Raw genomic sequence first — 26,132 nt, forward strand, 5'->3', positions numbered from 1 at the left:
GAGCAAAGCAGGGGTGGACGGCACTCCCCCCCCCGCGCCCACCTGAAAGTTCCTCCGCATCCCCCTAGGAGGGCATACCCCACAGTTTGTGGACCTCTGCATTAGAAACTCAGTCCTTCCCTTCAACGCCCCCTGCTGAAAGGATTTCCTGTCTTCCCCTCCTGCACAGACACAGGATCTTGGATCTGAAGTGGCTGGGGTAAGGTCAATAGGTGTATTTCCACACTTACAAAATAGCCGTAATTTCTACTGTTGGAAAAAAGAAGGAACACTAAAACAGACGCAATTACCTAGTTCAGCATCACAGCTGGGGATCTGAATGAACAGATAAGTCAAAAGAATCAGTGCCAATTTAGAATTGGAGTTAGTGTAATATTTCAATAATAATTTTTGAAAGCTCATAAAAAAACCAGACTGGAAAGTGATCACCTATTAGAGTCAGAGAGAAATTTCCCCTTATGGCATAGTAGTGCACAAGTAGGTGTACTATAGGTATTTTATGCCTTCCTCTGAAGCAATATGGCATTGGAGACAGCTGAGTGCACTAGATGGTCTATGGCCTGTTTTGGTATGTTCCTATGAAAAAAAATGCTGAAAAGTTCAATGACCGATAATTTAATTTTGCCTTTTAGTTCTCTGAAACTCTGATAGAAGAAGATAAGGTAAAAAGGAAGACATCTGTTAGGTAGATAAGCAGAATATCTAATGAGGCAAATAAGCCAAAGGAAAACAAAAGACTAATCAAGAGAAACTGAGATGTGAGTTGAGAGCTGCGAAGACAAGGGCAGTAGAAGGCATGGTAGGAAAAGCTACTGAGAGGTTTTTCTATGTAAGGAAATAAGAAGCTAATAAGTGATAATGGCAAGAGCCATGATTGAATAGATGTATACGTACTATGTGAACTAAGAATAGATGAGTTTTAACAGCAGTTGTACAAGAAACAATATAGGGACAGATCTTCAACTGGTGTAAATCAAAATAGCTCTGTTAATTTCAGTGGCACTCTGCCAGATTACATTAGCTGAGGATCTAATTTAGACCTGTGGCATCTTATAAATACATGGAAGAGAAGAATAAACTCACTCCTTAGTCCCTAGAGAAAAGACAAGGTGAATTATCAGCAAGATAAGAAAGAAGACATCAGGGAAGATGACACTTTGGTTTACTTTACAAAGAATACTGGCAGGAATCAAGAGAACTAGCAGAGGGCAAAATAGCACATATTAAATAGATAAAAATTCCAGAAAACTGACATAACACTTCCCCTACATGGATCCCTTATCATCTGATTTTCTGCACAGTCTGTAGAAGGTGACAAAAGAGATCTGAGGAATAATCCTCTTTTATATGTTGCTCAGTCTTCAAAATTCTCTTTTATGGTACTGAACAGTTATCTTCTTATAAACTCCAGATTTCTTCTACTCCTGACTGGCTAAGAATTCGACATGTCCTATAATTGCACCATACCCTGACTCACTTGTTTGTCTCATTCATCTGTCTTCTTTTTTTAGCTTGTAAGCTCTTTGGGACAGGAACAGTCATTTACTATATGTTTATACAGCAAATCACACACTTATTATTATTAATTATTATTATTATTATTTTATTGTTATAGCACGTAGGAGCCCCAGTCATGGACCAGGACCCCATTGTGCTAGGGGCTGTACAAACATAGAACAAAAAGGCAGTCCCTGCCTCAAAAAAGCTTACAACCTAAGTATAAGACAAGAGATAGGAGCGTGATCAGGTCAGCCTATAGGTGCTTTTGCAATAGAATTATTTAAGTTAATGGAGGATAGATCCACCAATGAGTATTAGCTAAGATGATCAGGGATTCAACCCCATGCTCTGAGTGTCCCTGAACCTCTGGATAACAGGGGATGGATCACTCGATAAATTGCCCTGTTCTGTTCACTCCCTCTGAAGCACCAGGCACTGGCCGTTGTTGGAAGACAGGATACTTGGTGAGCTGGACCATTAGTCTGACCCCGTATGGCTGTTCTTACGTTTTTATAAATGTTAAATAATAATAATAACTGCAGCCACGAAGAGAATAAGAATGCTGTGAATGAAATAAACTCTGCTACCCTCCATTTGCAGAGGAGAAGTGAACACCTGGAAAATCAGCATGTACATTCTTCTCTTGTTTTTAAAAATTTTTACTTGGGAAAAAAAAAAGAGAAGTACACAATCAAATGAATTCTATAAAACGACACAAAATAAACAGGACTAGGGCACAATGCAACCCCTAGACGATATGCACATTCCAATCTAGACTATTTCCCCCTAATTGTGAGTGTGGAGAAAGCTTTAAAATGCACTGAAACCCATTTCTATGTTTTCTTCTGCAGGCACCCTGAAGCAATCGCTCTTAGAGAGGCAAACTGCCCAGACCAGCTCAATGGGTTGTGTGTGGACTCTGAAACCTGAAAGTGGCAATTAAAACAGCAACAGTTTTTGCTCTTTTATTGTTGGCCATTTTAGCAGAAACCTCCAGCTAAATGCTCTTAAGCCACAAACCCAAACCACCTCCTCCTCTCCAGATCCTCCTCTCCAACCCTGCAAAAATGACTCCTCTCACTCTAGCCTCTCCCCCACATTAGTGACTTCCCTTCCTTTACAGCCATTCCCCTTATCAATGCTTCCCGTCTCTGTCATTTCACCCACGGCTTCCCCAGTTCCTCCTCTTTCCCCTCCTACTAATTCAGTTCAAACCCCCAGGACTTTATTGGCAAGACACGCTGTACAAATCCTGGCCAAGTGTAAGGAAGAGAGCCTGTCACAGATCTGCCTGCCCTGGGCAACTTCAGCCCGACAGCATCGCCTGGGAGAGATACAGTGCCCGCCCCCCCAGCAGCAATATTTGCTCTTCTCCAGAGCTCGGCTCGGCTCATGCGCCTTGGCAGAGATGCTAGAGGCAGTTTTCCCGAGTCTCCTCCCCCATTCCTCCCCCCCTGTTCTGCAGTCACTTCCTGCAGCTGTTTCCATCTGTGTCCGGTAGTACTGACTTTTCTGACTGTCAGCCCCTCAGATCTAGTGGGGAGCAACCCGACTTAAGTTGACATGAAAAAGGAAGAAAGGAGGAGGTGAAGAGCTCAGCTGGGCATGTGCAGGGCTGGCCAGCTCCAGGTACAGGGGATTGCCTGCAGATTCCTTCTCTGAGTCCCTCCCAGGATCAAGGGATTCTAGTAAGTGCATTATACTTGAGTGTAAGCATTTATTAGAGTAGTCAGGACTCTGGCATTAACAGGGAGGTAAATCGCACCACGAGCAGTATTATGTCCATGTTCCACTTGTTGGTTTGTGGGATTTTACGTTGCATGTATGTTTTGCATGCCTGCATGTTGCACCAGGTTTTGGATTCTATGTTTTGTATGTATGTTTCCCAAATAGCATCTTGAATTCTCTCTTGAACTGCAACCATTTCAAGGTAACAACAGATGCATGTGAATTTAATTAGAATCTAAGTCATGGGGATTGTAAAGGTTCCAGTTTTGCATAAATAAATTTGCTAGAATGTCAGTTTTTACACTATGATGTATAGTGCCATAATGATGCATTAGGTAACAAAACAGTCCCTTGCCCTTTGCCTTTGTGTTACCTATTTTGCATCTGCATTAGTCTAGGATCAGTGGCTGTGACCACTGTCATGAAAGTTGCCTACAGTATGTTTCCATTCTAATGCCCTGTGTTCAGTCTCTTAGAACTGTACAAAGCCATCATCTTTCAGGCTGAAATTTGTCAGGCCGTGTTTCTGAGCAAAAGTGAATGTATTGGGAAAGTTTCAGTAAAAACGAGCAGAGTACATTCATTTTGGAGGAAGAGGAGCATGGAGAAAAATACATCTCATTTTAAAAATAAATAAATAGTGGCTGTTTGAATAACTCCATCACTGAAACAGCTGGAAGCAGACAGGAAAACTTGGCACAGAAATTTGATTTGACTGAGTTATGACCTTTTGTGCATTTGCAGGGTGAACTTCTTAAGAAATTTTCCCACTGTGCTCATAAAATCTGTTGCTAAGGAAGGCTGTGCTGCATGTATGTAGCTGACGAACTTAGCTGTGCAGTGGGACGCTTTAGGGCCTAGATTGTGCCTGACATTTCCCCAGGGTTGCCTAGGATAATGGGGGTGAACAGATAGAACCTTCCTCCCCTCTTGTATGGCACACACACAGGCCAGGTACAATTGTGGTCCCTGTGTTCAGGGAAGTGCAGGATCTGCTCCCCGCATACTATCCCAGGGGCACACAGCCCTCCAAAGGGGTAGGAAGTAGATTGATTTATCTGGCTGAATCCCTCTGCATTGTCCTGTGGAACACACAGGAGAAAGTATGCTGCAGCCCATAACAATGTGTAGCAGGGGGCTGATAATGAGATCAGGAGGCTTTCTGAGGCAGAATGCCTTCTGGAAACTCACCCTGAGGAACTGTAGCTCCAGGCCCTCCACTCCAGGCTGTGTCTTAAAGGCACAACTGAGCCCTTACTGCAGTTGGGCAGAGCATGATGCAGGGCTCGGCAGAAGCACTTGCCACATTCACTGTTCATCTCATAAGGTAAAAATTGCATGTCTCCTAAAGTGCACAGGACGAGGGAATCTCTCCTGCTAACTTCCTACAGTGTGGAGATGGACTCCATTGTGGACCTAGTCAGGTAAATGGGGTGGGGTGTTCCACTGGGGCCTAAACAAATAGTTCTAGAATATGAATCTTCTTTTTCCTACATATGTCTCTCAAACTAACCAACCAAGAACATCCTAGCGGTTCCATTAAAGAAAAATCAACATTAAGAAAGCATGTCAAAAGTCAGGAAATGATAATGTTAAGATTGCCTTTGTAACCTTAATTCTGCCCCTGCATCCTTTTCCACTGCAAAAAGTCTTTAATTACATACTGTTTCTCAAATAAAATCATGCCATAATTTTTCCTACACATTGTTGTGCTGTGTACTACACTGTGTATGATAGCCAGGGTCCATGAAAGTAACAACAAACACTTATACAAGATACAACAGATTGGGCCTGGTTCTCATTTACTCTAAAGCTACTTTACACTGCTCTGGGTTTGTAAAGTAAGCTTAAAGTGAGAGTAAATTATATTTACATCCAATTTCAGGCTGCTTTCCGTTGCCAGAATGGTGCCTGTAGTGCTAATGAAAATCAGCTCCATTATGTATAACAAAGTAATAATACAAATTTGCTGGCATGTCTAGGTCACCTACGTAGCTAAATTAACTTTATAGGTCCAGATTATGATACTCTTGGTCACAAATAAATAACATTTGTTCCATCTGTCATTCCATTGAAATTAATAGGACTACCTGAAGAGTATAATACTACTTAATGTGAGTAAAGAAGGCTGAATCTGTCCCAGAATTAACAGAGTTATGCCCTGAGCTGAAATCAAGGTAAAATATAGTGGTGGGTTATATAGTACATGGTTGTTAACTTAATGATTAAGATATTTATACAGAGAAGAGAATTTATTTATAAAAAGTGAAAGAGCATAATCCCATGGACTTTAATGGGACAACTCACATGCTTAAGTTCTTTTCTGGATCAGAATCTGAGTGTGCAGCACCTTACACGACTGTGCTCTACATCAATAAAGATGAACTCAACAATTAGAACACTGGAAAAGGTAAATATAAACAAATTTTAAAATGAGAAGATGCTGCCCATGTACATCTCAGGCCCAATGCATTACTCTTACGAGTAACAGTTTAATAGTGTGAATAAAGTGGTCAGAATCTGAACCTAAGTGTGTACAGAAAAATTGGATGGTAGTATATTGTATTATTGTGAAACAGTACATAAGCATGTCATTAAAAATTGTGCTGTAAAAGGATACAAGCCAAAGGGCAATGTTAAGGCTGTGCAGGCAACCTTAATTATGTCATTTCCTGGCTTTGAGTGCTTACTGTTCTCCTAACACAGTTTTAGGTGTGAGTATATTAAAATCCAGACACTATGCTGAGAAGTCAAGAAATGTTCATGAATCTTCAGCTCTGTGAGCTCGGAGCAATCTTCATTCCTGGAGTAAAGCATTCCTGAGCAGAGGCTTCAAAGCATGATGCATTTATGGTTTTCACTGGCTTACCATGATATGATTTCCTTCCATTTTCTAAAATTACATTGCTATTTTAATATGGTCTGAGATTGTGCTAAGACATTCATAGACTTGTACTGACATCATTTTACCAATCACATTTTAACTCTATAATCTGATTATTATTGGCATGCAGTGTCAGTATGCTAATATAAAAAAATTGGTCAGTTTCTTAAGAACGTCCATTTTCAAATGCTATATTGACTGGAAGTGATAGGACTTACTGGGAGAATTGCTGGCCTAATTAAAATCAGTGGAAGTTTTGCCTTTGATTTTAACTTCTGGGTTTTACTCTGAAGGTCAAAGAGAACACCCATAGAGATAGCCAGGTGGTAGGCTACATCTTTATGTTTGAGTCACCTGTGTTGGGTAGTTCGACTATCATCTTGTCTATATCAGTGCAGATGTCATGCCAGTACTACAGACTCATGACGTTGGAGGCTATTGAATCCTGTGGCTTTTCTGTGATCTACAGACTGGTGCTTGACTCCCTGTCCCCTTGCTATATCACAGTTGTTGAATATGCAGACCACTGTAATTTAATGGTGATCTCCAGTTGTTGAAGCAGCTGTGGCACAGGTTAGAGATAAAGTCACTGGGATATTACCTGGTGTCTGATCTTTTTCTGTTAAAGGATTTTATCCAGGCATATAGAATCACTGACACTGAGGCTAGGAGATGTTACTTGTCCTCAGTCTTAGATCTTCTGTGATGAACATTCCAGCTGAACTGTTTTGGATAGTGTGCAGATTACTTCAGATGGCCTTGTCCAATTACCATTTCCTCCAGCTGTTTACAATGGTGAGTTAGTTACCTTTTTCACAGATGAAATAATCTGGATCTAGGCTGGTCTCTGTGTCTTTTGACTGGGAAAGTCATGGGTTCCCAATAGACTGTCTCACCTGATCTCTGATTTCCTTGTCCTCTGGAATTCCCTGTAGCATACAGCCTGAAGTTATGATCTCTGTGCATCTTGACTATGATGTGGCTGTGCCACCATCTTTGACAGATGTCATCAATGCTTCACGTAACAAGAGAAAGATGCTAATTATCTGTAAACATGCAGATGTCCACCTCCCTTCCCACCCTCCCTCCTCTTAAGAAGCCATTTCTTGACACTGAAGTGCTTGCCAATCACTAGCAAGGTCTCAAATCCCCTCCTTTTGGGGAACATGATATATTCGATTCCAGGAGCAGTTGGACATTAATGGCATCTTGAATTATTTCCCAGTTTAGATCTGGCATCTGTTGGATTTGAGACTGCATTTGTCAGGGCAACAAGTGACCTACTGCTGGTTTTAAACAACGCTCAGCTTGTCATTTTGGTCATGGTGGATTTCTTAACGTTTTTTGATACGAGTGACCAGGGTTGCTGCTTTAACAGCTAAGGAACATAGCTAGTGTGTCTAGAGCTGCCCTGCAGCCTTACCCAGAAGATAGGGAGTCAGTCCATGGTGATGATATGGGATTTGAAATGCGGTGTCCTTTAAAGGTCTCTTTATGACGCATGTTGTTCAATGTATATACTGCGCCCTTTTGGCTAGATAATTTCTAAATATGGGATATAGGCACAGCCGTACATCTGTTGCCCAGTGGACAGCACAGTTCAAGTCTCTGGCCTGGAGGGATGTTTGAACTATCTTGCCTGGATATATTAGAACTTCATAATCAATCCTGGGAACACAGAAGTCTTGCTGTTGGGTAGAGTTAGTTACTACAAGAAGGCTCATTCTAATTGAGAGGGTTTGATTAGATTAAGCAGTGAGTCAGTCATGCCCTCTCTAGGAATTCCCCCCCGTGTTGCATGTGGAAGGAACTTTTTTCTCACGTGCACTGCACAATTTGCACAGGTGATACCTTTATTTATATCGGTGTAGCCCCACAACAGCAATGCCTGCCTTTGTGTCTCATATGCTCAGTTGATGCAGTTCCCTCTTATTAGGGCTCTCAGCAGAGCTTCTCCACTATTAGCCACTTGTTCAGAAGCCCAGCATGCCTTTGCTCACTGGTCTAACAGTCACGTTCACGTTGTGCCCCCTCTGCATTCTTTGCACTGGCTGCCTGTGCAGTAGCACACCAATTGTTAGCGGATAGTGTTGGTTTTTAAAGGCTGCAACAACGTAGACCCTTGTCTATATTTGAAACTTCTTCCTTGAGCTTCATCTTGATGAGGATCTCTGCTATGACACCACCATCCTTTCAAGAACCCCCACCTCATATCTTAGTGTCTATACTGTGGTGGGCCATGGGGAGTGGAATTCACTTCACCATGTAACTCAGCAGTCCATCTCTCAGTCATCATTAAACACCTCCTCCTCCCCCAACCCTGGTGTCTTTTAGAACAACCACGTCCCTCTAATTGCTACTTTTCCATCCATTCCCTTATTTCCTTTGGGTTCTGTATTAAACATCCTCAAATTTATTTCAGTTGTTAATTTTAAATGAGGTTGTTTGGGGGTTGTTGTTGTTGTTTTTTTTTTTTTGGTGATTGCATTTTAATTAATATTTAGAAATTGTTTTTATGAGGGAGCACAGCACCTTGACAAGGGAGGTGCAGAAATAAGACGTTCCAAGGGCTTTATTGTCTGCCCATTTCCAAAGGGGGGGTATATGTGTGTTTCTCTTTTTTCTTTATTTTTTGGGGGTTTTTTTTCCCCCTTTTAGTCCCTAGAAATACCCAGGCAATGTTAAGGATTTAATTTCCTCCAAATTTTATGTTTAAAAGCAATATTGGTGGCTGGAACTTGAGCTTCGGTTCTGCAGCTGGTCCTGTACAGGCCTAGGGTTCTGTTGTTCAAAAGGAGCCAGTTGCAGGACTGGGGTCTGTGTGTGCAAAAACAACAACAAAAATTCATAGGAATAACATTTTAAAAAGTGCCTAAGTGGCTTAGGCTCCTAAATCCCATTTTCAAAAGTGACTTAGGCTTCCAAGTACCTAAGGCCCAGTCACTTTCAATAAGACTTAGTTTCCTAAGGGCCAGAATTTGAAAGGTATTTAGGCGCCTTGTGAGATTTTCAAATGCGCCTAAACAGTTTAGATGCCAACCTTCTATCGATTTCAATGGGAGTTAAGTAGATTAGGCACCTAACTTCCATTGAAATTAATAGGAGGTTGGCACCTAACCTGCTCAGGTACTTTTGAAAATCCCACGAGGCACCTATTTGTATCTTTAGGTGCCTAAATACCTTTGAAATCTGGCCCTCAGGCGAGGATCCTCGAAGGCCTAAATACCTCTGAGGATCTGGGCCTGAGAATCTAAGTCACTTCTGAAAATGCTACCTGTAGTCTAAATTAAGTGTGGCCTATTTAGGAAAGTAAAGGTGGCTCCCTGTATTTAAATCACTTCTGCTTAAAGACAGTACCAATCTAGTACCCCGTAATGCAGTTTTAGCTTGATGTGATTTGAAATGGCCAAGATACCAAATCCTGTTTATTGGTAAGCAGGGTTATGATGAGACGCGGATATGATCTTAACAAAAGTAGCTCTGCCTTGATTCACACTGATACTTCCACTTTGCATTAACCTAGCAACGTTCATCCAAGGGTTTCAATGCCATTTGCAAATATCAATTAATTAAGCCTCTCAAAACTCCAGGTTGGAAATGTAAGGGGGTTCCTGTGAACTTGAACTGATTGAGGAAAAAACTGAGTAAGCGCTAATATGATATAATCTCCCAATCCTAAGAAAATATGAAATAGTTTTCAATATTGCATTGTCAGACTTAGTAAAATCCACCAGAAGTAGAGACAGATATGCAAATGCTTTCTAAAGCAAGTGCCTCAGGAAAATGGTAGGTATTAAATGGAATGAAATTATAACACATGCTGAGATTTGACAGAGTTCCACAACTTTTTAACTCCAAAGTTATCCAGAAAAGAAGATAGAAATATGTGGGGTGTGTTAAGAATGAAACCAGAGCATCTGCCGTGGCAGGTGTACCATTGGGCCGCTTGAGGAACACGCAACAGAGGCTAAGCGAAATATTTCCTCCATCAAACACTAGAGAGGGAAAACCCATGGGACATAACATAGAGGACATGCAAAGAGCAGCCCAGGATAGATAAGGATGGCAGGGTCTTGTTCATGCTGTAAGCAATGTTTGATAGTGTGAGAAGGATTCAGATACTTAGTAAGCGAAGGCATGGAGAAATTGCCCAAGGTCATCCTGCAGGACAGTGGCAGCGCAGGGAATGGAATCCAGAAGAGATGACTCCTGGTACCTTGTTCTAACCAGTAGACGACACTGTCTTCCTCAGTTTTTTCATTTATTTGAGAAAAGTTAATTTTGATGTATTTTCCTGGAGTAGATATTTATGAAGACTTTGTATGGTGTTTACCATTCACAACATACACAACTACTTCCAAAGATTGACAAGGTACCTAGTAACAATGCACATTGCAATATGAGTTTTTTCTTAGATTGTTAACTCTTTGGCTCAGGGCCCATCCCTTCTTGAATTTTGGTAAAAAAGCCCCCAATACTGCAATTGTTTGCACTCGGGAGCACTCCTTCGATGGGTCTCTGCACGGGCTGAACAGTGAGCCACTGTGCAAACAAATGTAGGCTCAGGGCCTCGTATGGTAACACAGATATGTCAGAATATTTCCTTACATCTGGAAGCTTATGCCTGGTAAGTTCTCGTTTTGTTTATTGCCCAGATATTATGAGTTCTTAGTAGTCCACTTAAATTTCCAGGAGGATGCCATAGCCTTTATTAATAGCTAAACCTTAGATTTTAATCAGTGTTGTCTTGCATAAAAAAATATCTGGGGCTGGATTAACTGGCTCACTGCAGCAGTTTTTTACTGCTCCAATGAAGCAGAGGCTGTAAACTGGGTTTGTGGCTGCTTTGCATTGTTGGGGGGGCACAGAACAGCTGGAGTGAAACTGGCAAAGTTGGCCCCCAATCTTGGACATTCACATTGTGAAAGGATGCTGTTTATTTGAGCCTGTGTCTTCCACAGAGCTGAAGAAGAGTCTTCCTCCTTCAACCGTAACATGCCAGCAATCCTCCCAGCCAATGATTCTTTTGCAGCAGGCAGGACTTCCTCCTCATCCTCATCCTGAGAAGCCTTCATCTCCTCCTATGTCAGTGGCCACAAGGCCAAGAGCCAACTCACCACTGTCCCCGCAGAAACCTTTTGGACTGGGGCCTTCCTTGCAGCACTCACAAGAAGAGGTTGCAAAGGTGGTGGAGCAGGATCCTGTGCTGGAGGAACTATGTAAGCCTCTGTGTTGTAAACTTTGCAGTGTCACTCTGAACTCAGCACAGCAAGCCCAGGCTCATTACCAGGTAAGGAGAATCAAAGGAAGAAAGATGTTCAGATTAGTTGTTCCTGTGAGGAGCCAACCACACTTTCAATATGAGATGGAGGGCAAGCATTAGGAATCATGGGGCCCCAACCTGCCATAAGTGAGGGAGTCATGTGCCAAGAGCTTCCTCCTCTTCGGGTCCCACTGCCGGAAGCAGGCAGGGCATGGGGGAGCAGATCAAGCCCCTCTTTATGGTTCCACTGCCAGAGGAAGGGTTATTGAGGCTACACAGGGTCCAAGACCGGGGCCCTAATGATTTGCTTGCCCTGTTTGTGCTTCAGGCTAGAGCTGATCACAATTTTTTCATCAAAATATTTTTCTCCTCATGAAAAATGTTGCCTTTTTGACCAAAATAAATTTTTGAATGGAAATTTTTTCTTCACCCTTCCCCTCCCGCCTCACCCAGGAGAAACAGAAAGCAAAACTTTTCATTTTTTTTTTAATAAACATTTTTTATTTTCAAAACAGAAAACATTTTCAGATTTTATTTTTCAATTAAAAAATACTGATTTTGGAAATTTCCCCTGAAAAATCATTGGCATTTTCTAACCTACTTTCGTCAAGGCCTTGAAAAGATGGCCTTGAAAAAATGTAGCTCTTTTCGGAATAGGCTCTTTCTTTTTACCAAAATGTATTGAACCATTTGCAGTATTGCCAACCCCAAGTGTTCAGAAATCATGCATCAGGGCCCCAAAATCATTAACTAAAGAAATCATGATTCAAAAACAAACAAAAACCACACACACAGAGTACATTTTGAGTTCTTTTTATTTGTCTGCTGGGTTTTGAGTCATTAGGGTTCAGGTTTTTCAGCTTTCCTGCCATATGGTCTAGAAACTTACGTTTAAAAAAATAATGAAAGCTGAGATTCTCACATAATTACCTAAATTAAGTAGCCGGAACTTTTAAGAAAAACACCAAATATCATGAGACTCATGATAAAATTGTGAGAGTTGGCAGCCTTGCCTCTGTTTCCAGACGTAGTTTTTGGCTACACAGGAAAGGTGGACAATCTGTTCCATAAACTTATTCTTTTCTTTGGGGGAGCAAAGTAGGGACCTATACAACGGTGGACCTTGCTCTTAATATAATTTCACTTCTACTGCAATCATTTAATTTTCAGTTTAATCACCCACATTTTAATCAAAAATCTTAGGTTCTCATTTACGCTAGGCCTCATTTCGACTGTTCTAACAGTAAAAAGATACTGTAAAATGGGATGTAATTTTCTCCCACTAGAACAGGGTTCTCAACCTTTTTTGACTCACCCTCTCTTTTTTTTAAATATGGAGGCACTCCTTCCTTACAAAATGGGTCTTTCCAATGTAATCTAGATAGAATTGGGGCCATTAATATATTGATTTCAGTAAAGGGGATTTTACCATGAACGCTAACTGTTCATAGGCTAGGAAGTATTTTAAAAGCATACGTCTTAATTTCCACCATGTTTTCAGGAAAATATTTCTCAATTTCAGCATCAAAGAGTGCTAATCAGCCCTGTGACCCTGAGCACCAAGTCGCAACACCACTCACTTTAATTAGGTCCGGTTGCCTCTCCTGTAGTTGGTGGGGCAGCTGGGCTAAATCTGAAGGAATGGATTGGGAACCTGTGGGAAGGCTTGTCGTGCCCCCCCTAGAAAGTTTGATGTGCCCCCAGTTGAGAACCGCTGTACTAGAAGGTCTCTTTCAGCTGCCTTTAAACTGCCAGAGTGACATAAAAGGGCCCTTAGTTGAACTGGGGAATCTGGTTCTAAGATAAGAGGGGAAAGGGGGAATTTAGGACCAGATTCCCCAGTTCAACTAAAGCCAACAGAAAGTTCTGATTTTCCTTCTAGTTCTAATTTAAAACGATATTTAAAAAATGTTGATTACCCATCTTTTCTCCCAGCTTTGCTGCTTTTATCAGCGGATGCTAGTTTAGCAGGTTTATGTCCCTGTGGGGCTGAGTTAGCCGGCTCTGTTGAGGTTGAGGAATATGCTCTTTGTAACTCAGACAGCAGGAGGTGCTATGAGAATGAAATCACTCCCTTTGCCTTTAGACCAAACATGCCATGCATATGGTTCACTTGAACTTCTCTTGTCTCTGAGTGGGGCTTCATTACACAAACTGGGGTGTAATATATCACAGTTAAGACATCATTGGATTAGCCAGTTTCTATACCCCAATGTACGTTTCCTTTAATCTAGTTCATGAGATGGGTCCCCAGAGATCATCTCTTGCTTTGTGCTTCAACCTGGTAAGAACACTGTCATATTGGACACTCATCTTCTGACAACTTCTAGATATGATCATCTGGGGTGGGTGGCTTAATAGTCTTGAATTTACAACCTCTTCCCAAGTCCAATACAGCACCGATTTGCTGACCTTCTGGGTGTGTTGCAATAGTTTTCACTTGGTTTTTCTGGAATAGGGAGGGCTTTAGTAAGATGGGGAGACATGAATGTCTTTCTATATTATTGGGATGGATTTTCAGAGAAGCTTCTAATTTTCTCAGGCACAATTTTGTAGGTTCATCCCTTAGGTTTGCTGGCCGGCCTGGAAAGCATGTCCCACAGAGTCTTTCCTGGAGACTCTTGTTTCCCAGGTCTCCTTCAGGAGTCCCCTCCCCAGCTACCCTCTCCCTTCAGGGATGTTCCCAGGGTACAAGCTCCTTCCTGCATGCCCACATTTTCTTTCCCAGAGAGGAAACACCAAACTACCTCTCTCCTAGGTCTCCTCTCCCTATTGTATTGCAGCCCTTTCTTTATACAAACCACCCAGATTGGTTCTTCGCAGCTGGGTCTAATCCTTAATTACCTGTCTTCCCTTCAGGTGCCACAGAACAGATTAATTGGGTTCCCCTTCACCCCTTCTAGTTCCTGGTATACACCCCATTACAAGACCCAAGCCTGTCAGGAACTGAGCATCTCATGAGGAATGTCAAGCACTCTAATATCCCATTGAAATCAATGGGAGTTGAGATTGCTCAGCCCCTCTCAGGACCAGAGCCTGTATTGAAGGTGCTGTTGTCATGACTACGTTTGCATTTCAGCATCTTAGCTGAGTCCTCTGGCTGCTAGATACAGCTGGGACTTTACCACCTTGACAGTGATTAATTCGAGTTCTATTTCCAGGGTAAAAACCATAGTAAGAAACTTCGGAATTACTATGCTGCAAATAGTTGCCCAGCTCCTGCCAGAATGAGCAGTTCAGTGGAGCCTGTCGTGCCTCAGATTGTCTCTCTTCCAGCTCAGGTAAGGCCTGGGGAGGTCACCGAGGCTGTGCTGATTATATGTGCAGTACCACCTATGACAAAGGCAACTAGGCCTCATGCTTTGGGTTGGGATTGCTGCAGGGGTCAGAGGAATTTTCCCCACTATGTTCAGCAAGCTGCAGTTGGCCTGGTGTGTGCCTTTACATTCTTCTGAAGCATCCGGTATTGACCACTCCTGGATCCAGGGTACTTGACTCACTAAGCCACTGATCTAATCCTGTATGGCAAATCCTAGGTTACCTGGGTGAATCAGATACTCTGCAGATTATGGCTGTTTAAAGCTTTGGATAAAAACACTCGTTGTGTCATCCTTTGTGTGTCTGTGGTATAGTCTCCCTCTGCTTAGCCATCTCCTGTGCAGTGAAGTGAGACTGCACCTGAGTGCCTATGTAGACAAGGGGATTAGATTCTTCTCTACCAACAGCACAGGGCCACCATTTCCCTCGCTAAATAGCTACCCTTATCTCCAGTCGCAACGTGAGGGAATGGCCCCCTGTGTGATCCAGATTAATGCCATCCTATGAACTTCCCATCAGACAGCACATGTAGTGCAGAGGGCACTTGCTTTCTCCCCCTGGAGTGCAAGTGCATCACTTCTGATGCCCCATTAGCCCACGAGGTCAATGTTCTCCACACCCAATACTTGCGTGTCGGTGCCATGTTGGTCAACAGGGCTCAAAACTGGGGCCTTCAGCACCAAAAGCACTGGTCTCTACCACTTGAACTAAAGGAGAATGAACCCCTTAGTTGTAAGTAGCAGGTTGTTATGGTTGCTGGGGCCAGCCACTGCGGGGAGGAGACCTGCTCACATGCAAAAAGAACCTAATGCGAAGCTTACTGAAGTGAATGGGAGCCTCTCCATTATCTTTAGTGGGCTTTCGAACAAGCCCTGCCCCAAGCCATTGTATATTATTAGTGCACTACACTGCTTCCCAGCAGCTGGGGTGTCTGGTTTGCCTTGTTTGAGGAACTAATTTTCCGAGAGAAGGAAGCCAAGTTTGAACCAGCTACGTAGAAAATGTTCACATTGGATCAGCCAAGCCAGAATTGTGGGAGCTTGTGGGGGGAAAGGGGATCTGCTTAGCATATAAAGTATCAAGATGGGGCCAAAGAAACTGCGCCTCAGAAAGTGTAGCACTGGTAAGGCCAATGAATAAATCATTGTTATTTACTTTGTTTGGAAAGTACTGTTTCCTTGGTGATGTACAAAACACCAAAAAGACACAGTCACTCTCCGAGTAAGCTTACATTCTAAGCAGAGAGATAAGATCACACCCCTCTATGCACTGGGAGTTCCTGAGGACTAAACTTACTAGGGACTGGATTCTTCTAAAATCTGCATATGGATCTCCCACTGCCCATAGGCAAGGTGTGGGGCGGGGCCAGTTGTTTCTCTGCAACCTGTGGAAGGTTCTTTGCGGTCGGAGATCCAGTTTGGGGGCGGGTGGTCTGGAAGCAGACTTCCCTCAGTGCTGTGGCATCTCCTTTCCGGGGGCTCCCAAGGGCAGCATAGGCAGAGGAGTCAAGCCTGTGAGGAAACTGGAAGGGAGAACAGCGCAGAGGTACAGCTTTGGCCTCCATCTGCGTGGGTCTTAGGGGATGTGCAGGTTCTGGGGGCCAAACTCCCAGCTGGAGCCAAGGAAAGGCAAACCCACCTCCAAGAAGGGAAAGAATCTGAGGAACGCTGTGCAGAGAACCTCCAATTCTAATCCCTACTCTTCCAGTGGCGTGCTGAGAGGGGTCAACTTCAGTGAGCCTGGCTCAGTTATTTCAAAGAATGAACTCTCCTATGTTTGTGTATGATCCTTTCCCTCCCTTTGCTGCTAGATGGGCTCCTCTAAACCAGGAGGACGAGTGATCATGGCCACAGAGAATGATTACTGCAAGCTTTGCGATGCCTCATTTAGTTCCCCAGCTGTGGCCCAGGCTCACTACCAAGGAAAGAATCACGCCAAGAGGCTACGCCTGGCAGAAGCACAGAGCTCATTCTCGTAGGTATTGTTCAACCTTTACATTAAGGCTGGCCTGAATTTGTGCAGTCATGACTCCAGCAGTCTCTATAAATGTATCTCAGAGAGCTTTAAAGCAGAGCTGTATATATTTGTTTAACCTTCAGGGATACATCAGAACTGGGCAAACGGAGGGCACGGAGAGAAGGGAATGAATATAAGATGATGCAGACTAGAAGAAATATGTATGCGGTTCAAAACAGTACAGGTATTTGAGTGCTTGTGTCACCTCTTACATGTGCCATAGGTCACACAATGAATATTGCTTAATGGGTTTGATTCTCTTCCGTGTCTGAGCTCCGCTTGACACAGAAAGGTGCATTAGGGAGCTGGTTACAGCTCTCTTGTTTTGTGGGCTGGTCTGCACTGGTTCTGACTCCAGCATGAGGGACTGTAACAGGGTGGCCACCTCCAGAGCACCCCCTGATGGTATCGGATGGCTCTGCAACAGCCCTGCCTCAGTTTCCCTCTTTCTCACAGCTCCTCAAAACTCCACTGCCTGATTTGGTTGCTGGAGTGGCTTGCTGCTATGACTTGGCCCTCCAGCTAAGTCCTTAATAAAAGCACAGCAATCCAGGAAACAGAGTCCCACATCCAGGTTAAAGCCAAACAAAACAGACCCTTTGCCCCCAGTCTCAAACTAGGCCCAACCCCTCTTTCCTAAGGGGCCTCTCGTCTGTCCTCTAATTTTCTGCTCGCCCTCTGGGCTCAGCTTTCAGCCCTTCCCAGGTTCCTTTCCATCACTCCCCTGCGTTCCTTTGGGTTTCTTCCTGGTCCTTCCCAAGTAGGCACTCCTTGGCCTTCTTACCTGGAGTCGCCATAGGTCTCCACCAGCCTTGTATGCTCCGCTGGCTCCTCACAGCCTTCCTGCAGCATCATCCGCCACCACTTCCTTTATCTCCTCAGACCTGGGGTTAGTTAAGGTAGAGGCCTGATTGGGTCACATGAACTTCATTTTCCCCACTTGGGGAGGCAAGCTAATTGTGTCACAGGAGGGGCTGGGGCCATCTTCCCTTAAAGTGGCTAGCCACTGAGACAGGAACCACTTGCCAATGGAGGATTGATGCTCCACCCAACCCTGATCCCCTGAACCTCCTGCAACACCCCCCCCCCCCCACCTTGGAATGCCCTCTGTGCTGGGACTGCGGTGGAGGCAGCTAGCAGAGGAGCTGTCACTGGGGAAGTTCTCAGTTAGCCACATACAGCCAGTTTCTGGCTCCTTTGCACTGCCTGAGTGACTCTACGGGGCCTGGTTGGACTGTGGAATCTGGTCCCATGTCTATGAAGCTGTTTGAAGGGCAAGTAGGAGTGTTAGCAGGCCACAGGGCCCATCCTGATTATCCGACTCAACCAAAACGACCACTGGCCTCAACAAGTGGGGGCTAGATTGACAACCAAGGGCTGGATTGTCCCATGTGGGTCTGCATACAGAGGGGACCCTCTACACATGGACCCATTTCTGCCTGTGCAGAGCAGGCGTTAGCACCTCCTGTGCAGCCCCTTCCTTCACATGCCTGGGGTTCACCTGCATGGTTTCTCCACCTGATAATGGCTCCGCAGGAATTTGGGGCAGGTCTAGGAGAGTGAGAGGGTGGGCCAGGCCTGGCACCATCCCCTCCTAACTAAATATTCCACCAGGGGTTATCATTGTTGAAGCAGCTTTAACTCCTTCTGGGTCCTCTTCTTTGTTGCTGCTTGTGCAGGGGCCACGCTGCTTGGGGAAGGGGAACCAGAGAAGGCAACAGCTGTCCTTGCAGATGGATACAAGACTCCCCTTCCCATGGATCCCCAGACTCTATGGGGTTGGCAAGGGGCCAAGGCCGCTAAAACAGTCTGGCTGAGAGGACTTTTCCATAAAAACTATGAGGGGAGCCTCCCTGCGTCTTCCTCCTCAGCCACCTTCCATACATCTTTATTCTTCCCAGGAAGGCAGGCATCCTCTGGGGAAACTCTCCGGCAGGTGCATGGATGGGGTGTCAGGCTCTGAGTTCTAGGTGGTCAGCCCTGGTGATTGGTTCAGTGGTGGAGGACAGGTAGCATGGGTTGAAGCCAGCTATCGAGTCATGACCAGGCTGAGGGCAGCTGTCTAGGGACTGGCTGACCTGGGCCCTGCCCAGGGATCGGCTGCTGCAGTATGCCTGAGGGGTGAGTCATGGCAGCTGAGTGAGCAGCCCTAGTCTGGCTGCGGGTTTGCCTCACAAGGCATTTGAAGACAGTAGCTGGGTCTATGATTAGGCAGTCCCAATGACCAAAGCCTCCGTCTAGGGGCGATACAGCAAGCTGCGATGCCGTGCCCATATTGCTGCAGCCTCAGGGGTTGTGCAGGGCCTCCACAGGTGCTCCAGGTCCAGGTCGGGAGCATTCCCCACCCCCCTGCCCCCGTACAGTCTGTTTACCTGCACTTTGCGCAAGTGCCAAGAGAACCCCTCAGCAACGGAAGCTTTGCAAAGAAAGAAGCAATTTGTGGGGCCCGAAGCTTTTGCCTGGCTCTCGCCGACTCCACCCGTCTGTTTGTCTTGATCCTCTCAGCAGTGGAAGTTATTTCAATTTGTCAGTCTGTTCGTTCGTTCGGTTTCTCATCTCGTAACTTAATTTACCATCTGCCCTTCTCTATCACTGCTCTAAGTGGTGGCTGTTTTCTGTTGTTTTCTTGGCAAGGAGCTTGGGCTTTTGACTGCTACTGTACCACTTCAACCCGTGCTCGCTTTCTTCCTGTCCAGAACGATAAAGCAGGTTCACCACCCTCCAGGGCCATCTGTTCCCAGAACCGCTTTCTCAGGTGTTTCAGACTCTGGCTTTGCCACCCTTTGAACAAACCCAGTACGGGAAAGACAGATTCTATTTTCTTATTTTACAGGTGGGGAGGGGGAGAAAAGCACTTTGATTTACTGTAAAATCCTTTAAACAGAACTTTGAGCTGGGAATAAGCAGAGAAAAACACACACGGACAAATTCAGGCCTGAGTGACAGCCCCTTTGTGCTAGTGCCCAGCCCTTCCAGTCAATTCCTTCAGTTCAGAGTCGCCTCTGCCCACTGCAGGGCTAACTTTGCCAGTGGTGCGTTGCCTCTGCAGAAGCAGGGAGCACTCTAGGGGAGGGCGGTGTGCGGTGGAGGAGTGGTGGCTTGGAACCTGGGCTGTGTGGGGGTTGATGGGTGATGACAGACTGGAGGAGGGAAGGGAACAGGAGGAGGTGTGGGTAGGGTAGGGTGGACCTAAGCTCTGATGGCTCCTTACTGTTGCCAGTCCCACTGGCTCAGGCCGGAGCTGAGTTTAAACCCACCCGACCCCCTGGGTTTGAGAGCCCGAGCAATAGCCCCAGCCACAAAGGCCACCCTGCCCTTTTCAGTGTGCTAGTTCAAGCCCCACTAGTGTGAGTCTGTCTGTCCAGGCTGGGAGGCTCTCTCCTCCCCGCAGTGCAGACGTACCCAGTGGGCTATAGCAGCAGCAAGAAAGAGTCCGGTGGATGCTGTAGCTTGCATCTTTGCCCTGAGCAGCAGCAGAATACGAGAGGTGAAATCAGTAGCCTCTCTGTCCCTGTGCTGGCATTAACACTGGCGCAGGGATGAAGCTGGCCTGATTCTGGTCTCACCTGCTCCAATTTGATGTCAGTGTAACTGCACAGAGCACACTAGAGGTATCCCTGCTTTGCAGCTTCCTGTCCAAGTCAGAGTAAAATCAGCCCTTAGTTCTATACCATTTAATTTAAAGTATATTTAATAACGTCTGGATCAGGGAGTTTATTTTTTTCTTCACAAGGCTTGTAATGAGGGCTCGTTAGCTCAGACAGCCCTCTGAGGAGGCTTAGTTTAATTTTTACATTTTCAGAATGGTATTAGTTAATATAACAGTTCTTCTAAAATTACATTAAATATCTTCTTTGCGTAATTATTTGTAATTAAGCGAGCAGGAAACTTATTCTGATCAGAAAGCTGACCCTAATTCTGAAATAGGGGGAGCAGTGATATGGGGCCAAATCTTCAAAACTCCTAAGTGACTTAGGCTCCTAACTCTCATTTTCAGAAGTGATTTAGGCACTTAGGAACCTAAGGCCTGGTCTACACTACAGAATTAGGTGGATGTCAGGCAGTTTATGTCGACCGGACTCTGTAAGCATCTTCACTAAAATGTAGCTCCCACCGATGTAACTCGCCCACTACACTGACTTAATAACACACCTCCGTGAGAGGCATAGCGATTAAGTTGATGTAGTTAGGTTGACGCATTGTCAGTGGAGACACTGCATTGCTTACACAGACTGTTGCTGCCTTTCAGAAACAATCTCACAGTGCCCCACACTGGCAGTTAAATCGGTGGTGCAAGCACTCCTGGTAAGGACACGCAATGCCGACACAAGGACCGTAGTGTGGACGTGTAAAACCGATTAAATTATTCCGGTGGCTGTACGTCAGTGTAACTTAGGTCGACTTAATTTTGTAGTGTAGCCTTGCCCATTGACGTCGGCGAGAGTTAAGCACCAAAGCTGGTTGGGTGCCTTTGAAAATTCTACGAGGTGCCTGTCTGTATCCGTAGGTGTCTAAATACCTTTGTAAATCTAGGCCTAAGTGCTTACGTCGCTTTTGAAATTAGGATTTAGGCTCCCAAGTCACTTAGGTGCTTTTGAACATTTTACTCATAGTCCTTAGCGCTTGTGAAGTGAGGCTTGAAACACTGCTGACAGATAAATGGACTCCTCTCTTTTCTCTGCAGGTCCCTACTTTAATCCACGGTCCCGCCAGCGAATTCCTCGCGATCTCGCCATGTGTGTCACCCCCAGTGGCCAGTACTACTGTTCCATGTGCAATGCTGGGGCTAGCGAAGAGATGGAGTTCCGACAACATTTAGAAAGCAAGCAGCACAAAAGCAAGGTGTCCGAACAGCGGTATAGGAATGAGATGGAGAATCTTGGCTATGTACAATGACATGCTGTCCCTTGGTAGTAGTTTGCAGATAAAGCAGCTTGTCCCGCCTGCTGTTTGCCACACGTCCTGCTTTGTGCTCCATTTGATAGGAGAATGCTCTCTAGCTATACATGTAACACCTGCAAACTAAATGGTATGGTTAGGGGCTTTTTATATCGCTGTTGGCAGGAATATGCTTTGCAGGACATTAAGTGGTTTTAATGTTTGTTTGCTCGTTATCTAAAGCTCTTCATTGCATTGCGGGGGAGCTCCACCCTCCCTCAGGCCCTATTGCATGAGGGTGCAGGGCCCAAGAAGCACAGGGACTGCCACAGTTCTGCCATGCAGGCAGGGTACGTGGAGACGCAACAGCCCCTTGGCGTGTCCCGGGACTGTGCTCCAACAGCATCATTCCACAGCAGGGGAAGTTTATGGGCAGGCTGGAGGAGAGGAAGGAACAGAGCCAGCATATGTGTGACATGGCCATACATCCTTGCTAGGGGAAGCGTAAGAGGACACAGCCCCAAACACAGCTTACAGCAGGTGCCTCCTGTGTCCCTGTAGGTACTGCACAGAGGCTATGTACATACCTTATGGGAAGATCCTATCTCCTTTACCCTTATGTAGGCCAGCCCCACCTTTGGACTTCAAGTGGCGGGTGAGGATTTCAACCTAACCTCTGCAATAGGAGAGTAGCTGATCTGCCACATCAGCAGATGTTCTCCTCTGTCAAGGAGGACAGATTCTGGTCTGCTCTTGGTGATGGATTTTTACCACACTGGAGCCACTAGGCGCCTTTATGCAGTGTGGGTGAAATTCACCTATGGGAGGAGGGCCTTCTCCTGGAGGCAGTGGGTCCACTTCTTCCTCACTACAATCCCATTGACTTCAGTGGGGCTGCACCAGAGATGACTTTGGCCCAGTGCATATCATGTCGACAGCCCTGTTTTTCCCCATTCTTAACTGGTCCCTGCTCCCTAGGTTCCTGCATTCCACCAGCCTTCTTCTACCTGAAAAAAACAGACAGAGTTTCTGTTCATCTTCTTAGTCCACCACGGAAAGGCTTGTACAGTAGAACCTCAGCGTTATGAACATCAGAGTTACAAACTGACCAGTCAACCATACACCTCATTTCGAACCAGAAGTACACCATCAGGCGGCCACAAAGGAAAAAAAAAAAAAGCAAATACAGTACAGTACTGTGTTAAATGTGCACTACTAAAAAAATAAAGGGAAAGCAGCATTTTTTTTCTGCATAGCTGTGTTTCAGAGCTGTGTTAAGTCAATGTTCAGTTGTAAACTTTTGAAAGAACAACCATACTGTTTTGTTCAGAGTTACAAACAAGCTCCATTCCCGAGGTGTTTGTAACTCTGAGGTTCTACTGTATCACCTGCGTGCTCAGCAGGAAAATCTGTCCTTCAGACGTTGAGTAAATTGTATCATCAGCCGCATCCGCATCAGCTAGCATTGCACAACTGCCTTGTCTTTTATATAGCACTCCTCTACTCCAGGAGGTTAAACTGTAATGGGGAGGTCACATCATATGCTCCATGCTCATCCATGGTTATAAACAGACTCCAGTGTCTATTGCGCTTAATGCTGGTCCTCTGTGCAAAGCCTGGGTAAATAGGCTTTGCACAGAGGAGCTCCTTTGGGTGGAATGGGTGGGAGAACAGAATCCCAGGTTGCAGAGCACAACCAGAGCTGCTACTGCGGCTCACAGGGCTGCTTCCCATGTGCTCTCTCTGGGTGGTCCCCTGGCCCATTGGCATGCCTTATTCCCAACCTCCCTGAGCTGCCATAGAGAGTGCAGTCCCCTTGTATGACCTGCTCCCCATTGCACACAGTGGAACAGTGGTCATTCCTCTGTTTTCCTGGCTGGACACCCCCATGCAAGGACAGAAGATGGCACACGAGATTTGCCCCCTTGTGTCTCCCCACAACGATCTCTGCATTGTGTTTAAGTGTCCATTTGCCATAAAACCACGGCACGGTGCTTCCGTTGCTCACTAGGCTACATTTACATTGTTTCATGCAATAGTTAATAAAACGAGAGACGGGAGAAGCCCTGTTACTCGTATGGTGTCTAGCTAAGGAGGCATTTTTCTAGTTGAAATGCCCTAGCAATGGCACTCTCACTGTTTTTCTTGGGAGGTTGCCCAATAGGCAGGTAGACCTCCCCCATCACCCAGCTTCAGTTTGAACACAAGGGATGAGGGTCGTCACCCTCCAGAATTCCAAAGTGAGGAGCTTTGCTCCAATCTGTCTGCAGCCCTTGCTGTTCCCTTGTGTGAAGCAGGGAATGGGACTCTGCAGCAGGTGTTGACAAGTCTCCTAGGCAGGAGAAAAGGACGTAGGACACGTTGGGTCTTGGTCTGTCCAGGAGTCCTGATGTGAGCACAGGAGAACCAAAGACTGCTCCTACTGCCCACAGCACCCATAGCGATTGCTCCTTGACCTAGAAGATGGCTAGTCATGAAAGTGTAAAATAAAAAACACCTTAGAACTCACTAGTGATGCTGCAATGGCAGGGGACTGGACTCAATGCCCCTTCCAGTCCTATACCCCTATGTTTTAAGGGTTAAAGCCAACCCAAAGGCCTCTCAGCAAAGGAGCAGGTCAGAACCTGACTATATTTGTATTAAAATAATTCTGTATAAAAGGATTCAGAATGCTTGGGGAAAACATATCCTGCTGTACGTACATTCAGAAACAGGTGGGACCTGGAGAGACGCCATACCCAGTAAGAATACATGTGTGGCACCTTTTTACAGACCCCCTATGAAACTTTGAATAGTTTTTTTCTTGAGTGGGAAAAAAAAATAATGTAGACTTTTGTGAAGCTATCCAATTGGCCAGTAGATTAATGACATTTGCTGCTAAAAAAGAATTATATTCATATTTATTTTATTATTCTGACCACTGACAGTCTTGTGAATATTTATGGCTTTATCCTATGGGTCGTTTTTGTTTCAATAGAAAAATCTTCAGTGCACTTTGATTTCAGATCAGACTAGGTATTTATTATTTGTGGAAATGTAGTTCTTCTCCCTCTCTCCTCACATATGTATTTTTTTTCTTCACATAAAATAAAACTGTTCCTTTATGTTTTCATGGCAAACAAATTCAGGTTATGCCTCCAGCTTTTTCTTAAGTCGCAATTTTAACCTTTGTCTAAATGGTGCACTCAATATAGTGCGCACATCTTAATGATAACTTTAAAAACATATGCATTTCATTCCAGCTATAGCTTTTATTTTAAGGCAGTGAGACCAGTACATGGGATCCTTATAATTTATATGGAGTACAAAAGAGGTACTGTTTTGTTTATATTAAGCATTAGATGTCAGTACGCATTAACATATAAAGTGTGTTATATCATTTCCCGACATGGGGCTCAGTTCTGCTTTTAGTTACTCTGGTGCAAATCAGAAGGAACCCTTCTAACTTCAGTAGAGTTACTCTGGATTTACACCAGTGTTACCAAGAGCAAAATTTGACCCAGGAGGGTTTTTTTTTCTCCTTACTACATGAACATTATAGGGAGAATTGATCCATAAGCATTGATTCAGATTTTGGCTTACTAACATGCTGTGAATAACATGAGCAAAATCCTGTAGTCACATTACTCAGGCAAAACTCCCGTTGACAGCTGGGGGCATATTGCCTGAGTACAGAGTGAATGACATGGCTGTACCATATACTTATGTTGGCCATGCCAAAACAAATCATAAATTTTGTTACAACAGTCTAGGCTGGCTTTGCTTTTTAAATAATGTTTCTCTTGCTCTGTAAGAATGTTATCTTGCTTCCACTGAAATTGGTGGTGAAGCTCCCACTGACTTCGGTGGACCAGGGTCAAATCTGAAACCATTCCAGGAATTCTATAGTGCGGATACCTTGTAATGTACATGTTCTTATGTCTGTATATGCAAGGATGCTCTGAATGAAGAAGAAACCTTTTGCCCATTAAGAAGAGCAAATTTTAAGATGGATCCAAAAGGAATTGTTATTACAACTGGCAAAGTCCATGCATTCCCAGGAATAAATTAGCATGGAAGATTTAACAGGCATGGACCTGATCCTGCTTTCATTTAAGTCAATGGCTAAACTTCCATTGACTTCCTGGGGCAGAATCAATTGCCATCTGCATCAAATTGAAAGTAAAAATAAAATCTGCTTTCAAATAAAGTGTTAGACAATAGCAGCTGGAATCCTTTTCTAAGCGATGAGAAAAGGCCAGTGGAGTTATATAAAAATAGTGAAAGGTAGGATTATGGATGTTTCTGAAATGAAACACAAAATAGTGAATGTGGATATAGAATTTTTTCAGTCCACTTTGGAAGGAATCGATTTAGTTTGCATCCTGCATCTGTATAGTAGCATCATTTGCAAATGCTTTGAATATACTTCATCTGGAGCCTTCTTGTCAGGTTGGTTTTGTACACTTGTCCTTTTTATTGCACTGAACTCTGCGGGGGAATGATTGAGTTGATGAAAATGAACCTTTTCTCTACTCTACAATAAATCATCTTGCTCTCACCATT

The 26,132-nt window shown here is 44.6% G+C and overlaps 1 protein-coding gene across 1 annotated transcript; it reads left to right on the forward strand.

Moving 5' to 3' along the window:
• Positions 1-3,073: 3,073 nt before the first annotated feature.
• On the forward strand, positions 3,074-26,132 carry ZMAT3 (zinc finger matrin-type 3). The gene is made up of 6 exons (XM_067536571.1): positions 3,074-3,188; positions 11,074-11,402; positions 14,537-14,656; positions 16,504-16,667; positions 16,793-16,893; positions 21,394-26,132. Exons 2-6 carry the CDS (start codon positions 11,130-11,132, stop codon positions 21,603-21,605), a joined length of 870 nt encoding a protein of 289 aa, XP_067392672.1. The 5' UTR covers positions 3,074-3,188; positions 11,074-11,129; the 3' UTR covers positions 21,606-26,132.

This window comes from Emydura macquarii, unplaced genomic scaffold (genome assembly GCF_026122565.2).
Source record: "Emydura macquarii macquarii isolate MOO-44397 ecotype Brisbane River unplaced genomic scaffold, CSIRO-AGI_Emac_v2 contig_3603, whole genome shotgun sequence".
NCBI lineage: Eukaryota > Metazoa > Chordata > Testudines > Chelidae > Emydura > Emydura macquarii.